We start from the raw sequence: 4,624 nt of genomic DNA on the forward strand, positions 1-4,624 counted from the left end.
CGGGTGGAGCAGCGATCCGGTCTCTCTGTGCAGGCTGCGATCACGTGACCTTGTTGTCCGCAGTACAGGCATAGACGAGAACGCATTCGGCGCTCCCTTTCGCGGGGGGTGAGGCGTCCCCCGCCGAGTTGCATGGGTTCGCCGTCGGTCGCGGAACCGGCGGACAGCGGTGTGGGAGTGGTGGAGTCCCTCTCGCGGGCAACGGTGCTTCCTCGAAGAAGCGCGTAGGCTGACCCTCGCTCCACGTCTCTCTCCCGCCCTCGTTCCCGCAGACGGTTGTCGAGACGAATGGCCAGGGCGATGAGCTCCTCGAGCGTGGTGGTCTCGTCGCGGGCCACGAGCTCGTCCTTAAGTTTGGGGTTTAAGCCCCTCCGAAAAATGCCCTGAAGAGAGGGTTCACCAAACCCGCTCTCCGCGGCCAAGATGCGAAATCTCACGGAGTAGTCGGCCACGCTGTGACCGCCCTGCTTGATGTCCAGAAGTTGATCTCCTGCCTCTCGCCCCCGGACTGGGTGGTCAAAAACATTCTTGAACTCCTGTGTGAATTCAGTGAGGGGGTCTCGGAGAGCGGGGTTAGCATTACTAGCCGCCATCGCCCAGGCGGCCGCTTTATCGGTCAACAGACTCATGATGAATGCTACCCGTGATCGTTCATACAGGTAAGTCAACGGCTGCTGATCGATCACCAGGGAGCACTGATGTAGGAATTGTCCGCAGGTGCCCTGCTCCCCGGCGTAGCGGGAGGGGTGGGGGATGGTGGGCTCTCGGCTCAGGTGCGGAGACCCGCTACCCTGGTCCGAGGAAGCATCTCCCGGACTGGATGAGGGTAGGCGAGACGCCAGGCCCTGCACGTTGGACATCAAGGTGGCCATGGCGTCTTGGAGTTCCTTAAGCACTTGTTGGTGATGACCGACCAACTGCCCCTGGCTCACAAGAGCCTTGTGCAACCGCTCGCCGTCGGTGGGGTCCTTTGAGTGGCCGGGTTATTCTGTCACGAATAACCCGCGGATCCCAAATGGGAATGGACCCCAACCAGGCACGAGAGGTGATGATACTGAGTTTATTAACAAAAGGAGCACGCAAGGCGTGAGAAAAACACCAAAACAGTCCAAAGGCAAAGTAGCAAACCAAAGTCACAAAGTACCAACACAAAGCGAGACGAGAGCGTCTGGATCAAAAGTCCACGGGAACGAAGGGCAGCAAGGAGGGCGTGAGTCCACGGGGAATGGCTGCAAACAAAGGAGCAACAGAAATCGTTCACAAGCCGTAAAACACAACATGCACAAAGTACAAACCAAGATGACTCGAGAAGGTAGGACGTGAGGACAAGAGCGCTGGGATTCACGGAACAGCGAGCAAATGTGGCGAAGGAATAACCCGGCAAAGGCTTGTAAGTGCCGGCCAGCTTATAAAGCCCTCTGACGAGATGCGCAACAGGTGTGAGTGTCCGATGGCCCCACCCAATGCGGAGGAAGGAGACAGTCTGCAAATCAACACAAACTAAAAAGGCAAGAAACGTGACAGCATACCTGCCATTTAATGAGCTAATATATTTTTTAAAATTTAATATTTTTTAAAAAGTTGTCAAAATGTGTTTTGCGTCTACAATTGCTTGCTACCCGAGGTGATGAAGCAAATTATAGCTCGTAATTAGAAAGATCTCAAATTTTGAAAGAAGCATGCCAAAGAGGGCCCACTAGTCTCAAGTACAACGATTTTCAAAGTGTGGTCCGGGGAGCTCCAGGGTCCGTGGCCTGACTGCAGGAATCCGTAAAATACTTTTGGTTATTAACAAAAAAGTATACCTAAATATTGTTATTTTAATGTCATTTTATATTAAAATGAAAATATTAACGTACTTAAGTATTGACTCTTAAGAAAAACATTAATATACGTCTCTGGCATTGAATGTGTTAATATATTTTATAAAATACAAAATTTTGAAATTTGTCAAAATGCGTTCTTGTGTCTCCAATTGCTTGCTAACGAGGCAATGAAGCCAGCAAAGCTAAAGTGGCATTTTATTTTATAATGCTGTTTTTGACTAAATAATTGGAAATTGAACCTGTTTGTTATAAGGAGGCGTGCAATTTGCAATGTTTATTTTCTAAACTTCAGTATAGCTGAAAGTAACAAATATATTTGCTGTGAAATTGAATCTGTTGATGAATAAAAATGGCATTTACTACATTTTTAAATTCAATAATGCTAACAAATTTGAAATTTTAAGTTTTTATAATGGCCCTAATACTTACAGCATAGATTATTCTGGAAGTAAATCATACTTCACATAATATAGAATGACCATTTATTGTCAGCAGTGCATTCATATTGTGGTTAAAATTTTTGTAGGGATGAAATAATTTTGACAGGGGTTCGGAATTCATGAAGCGTGCTTAAATCGAAACACTTTTAGAGAAGCTTTTTTTGTTTGTTTGTTTTTATCTTTGGCTGTGTTTTTATATTTAGCTGTGATTTTGTGACAATTTTCTTGTGCTGACAAATTCAGAAACACAACACATGCACGCCTTGGATTAATAGTAAAACATCCAGTGACGTGCGGTGGGGTTCATGGTTGGTGAGGCACTGACTCCTTTAGTGTCAGATTTACAAACATTTAAACCAAAAAGGCTAGCTTATTCAATTGGCTACTGGTTATTTCATATCTCATCAGCATTCTTCACAAAACACGCACGCACGCACACAGTATATATTACAGATATGTAAAGGTAAAAAAAACACACAAAAAAAACTGCATTTACCTCACGTGTCGAACTCCAGTCCTTGAGGGCCGGTATCCTGCAGGTTTTCGGGTTTTCTCTCCTAAACACACCTGATTAGGATCATTTTCAAGCTCCCCCAGATCTTACTAATGAGCTAATCCTTTTAATCAGTTGTGTAAGATACAATGTTCATAATAAGCAGTGGCGCATCACTAATGTGTTGGCCGTCGTAATTCTATAATCCATACAACATAAATGAAAGTATAGAGTGGTGTACACAACCACAGATTTCAATTTTGACCTTCAGTGAAATATTCAGTTGTTTTTAAAACTTTTATACTGACACTTAAATGAATTTAATACAGATTGCTTAACGAAAAGCATGAAAAGAAAATCAAAGAATATTTAATGTAAGCCCTTAGATATGACCCCGTGGGTTCTCCAGCGTTAAATATTCTATTGTATTATTCTTAGTCTAATCTCTTTTTTTATAAGATTGAAATTAAAACTGTTTGTGTCTTACCTTTATTTGTAGATGAAGTCCATGAGAAATATCCCATGTTACTCCAGACATTGTCACAAGTTGAGAACAAACGGCAGGGAAAGCAGTAAAGATGGTTTTTCGAAGGATAACCACATAGGCATTCTTGTCGGGTGTACCACACTGTTTGAAAAGAGCGCTTTATCTTTTGTCCTGTAGTTTGAAGCAAACCTTAGCTCTGGCGTTGGTCTACCTGTGTTAATCACGTCCACTTTTGACTGAAAGTCCAGTTTTGAGACATTTTTAAGCTTAGATATAAACTCCTCTTCCATTTTGGCAGTCCAACGTCGCAAAATACAAAACCAATAGCACTTGACTCGCCTGGTGCCTCTGCGTAGAAAAACAGCGCAACAAGTACCCGTTTGCGCACCTACGCCCTCTTCATTGCGGCAGAAAACTATCTGCCTTACCCTGTGCCTTTACACTGCGGTTTTATTTCCCATCAGCAAAACTAAATATATCACTAACAAACATTCAACTTTAATGGTTAAAGACATTAGCCAGACTGTGGAAAATCAGGTCAAAAAACCGTATCTGCAAACATATTGGCGACAGATATACGCCAAGCAGCAAGCGCCAGTTGCACGTATCAACCCAGTTTGTGATGATTGTGCATTCAGAGGTGAAGCTTGACTCGTCGCTGCCTCACCTCTCGTTTCATCCCTGTATGTGAACAGGAAATAGGCAAATTCAGCGATTTTAACGATACAAAATGTTTGAACTTAGTCATACATAAAAATCAGTGGACAAATATTATTATAAATGTAATGTTATAATTCTTTATTTTTTTACTTGTCATGATGACAGGTGAGGCTCTGCCTTACCTGACCGCACAGCCCTGAAAGCTTCCAGCTGTGGGGTTCATACAGGATACATACTGAACATGTTGTATTTCCTTCAAAAGTACCTTATTACGGTCATACCTTGAAGAAGACAAAACAATCATCAGCTACGGGGCATTCAAAATAAAACTCACTATTTTCATATTTTTTTTACACATTATTGCACACTTCCACGCATTTGGTCAGTTGCCACATTGATATGCTATTCTTCCAAATTGACCCAAAAAAGTGATGCTTTTGAAAATGTGATAATCCTGCCGGACACCAGCGACAAACAGTACCATTATCACACTACAACACATTCTGTCATCAATCAGGATGCCACAGCTGAGTTGCATGCTCCATTTTGTAGTATTTAAATTCAGAGACTATCTCTACTATCTGACTATGCAAAATCTCACAGCTGGTTTCTGATTATGCAGAAAACAATGTTCAGAATGGTCATGAAAATGAGTAACTAAATCTGGCTAAGGGAGGGATCATATAACCCTGCTTCATCACATATAACATGTGACTCG

General features: G+C 43.1%; 1 protein-coding gene across 1 annotated transcript in view; it reads right to left on the reverse strand.

Moving 5' to 3' along the window:
- Positions 1-1,173: 1,173 nt before the first annotated feature.
- LOC148409192 (uncharacterized) overlaps positions 1,174-4,624 on the reverse strand; it is a 30,244-nt gene continuing 26,793 nt past the window's right edge. Inside the window, 1 exon segment of the mRNA XM_088439616.1 lies at positions 1,174-1,229. Within this exon segment, the coding sequence (XP_088295742.1) occupies positions 1,174-1,229 (56 nt within the window).

The sequence above is a fragment of the Hippichthys cyanospilos genome, chromosome 17 (assembly GCF_059441005.1).
Source record: "Hippichthys cyanospilos isolate Australia breed blue-spotted pipefish chromosome 17, RoL_Hcya_1.0, whole genome shotgun sequence".
Classification (NCBI taxonomy): Eukaryota; Metazoa; Chordata; class Actinopteri; order Syngnathiformes; family Syngnathidae; genus Hippichthys; species Hippichthys cyanospilos.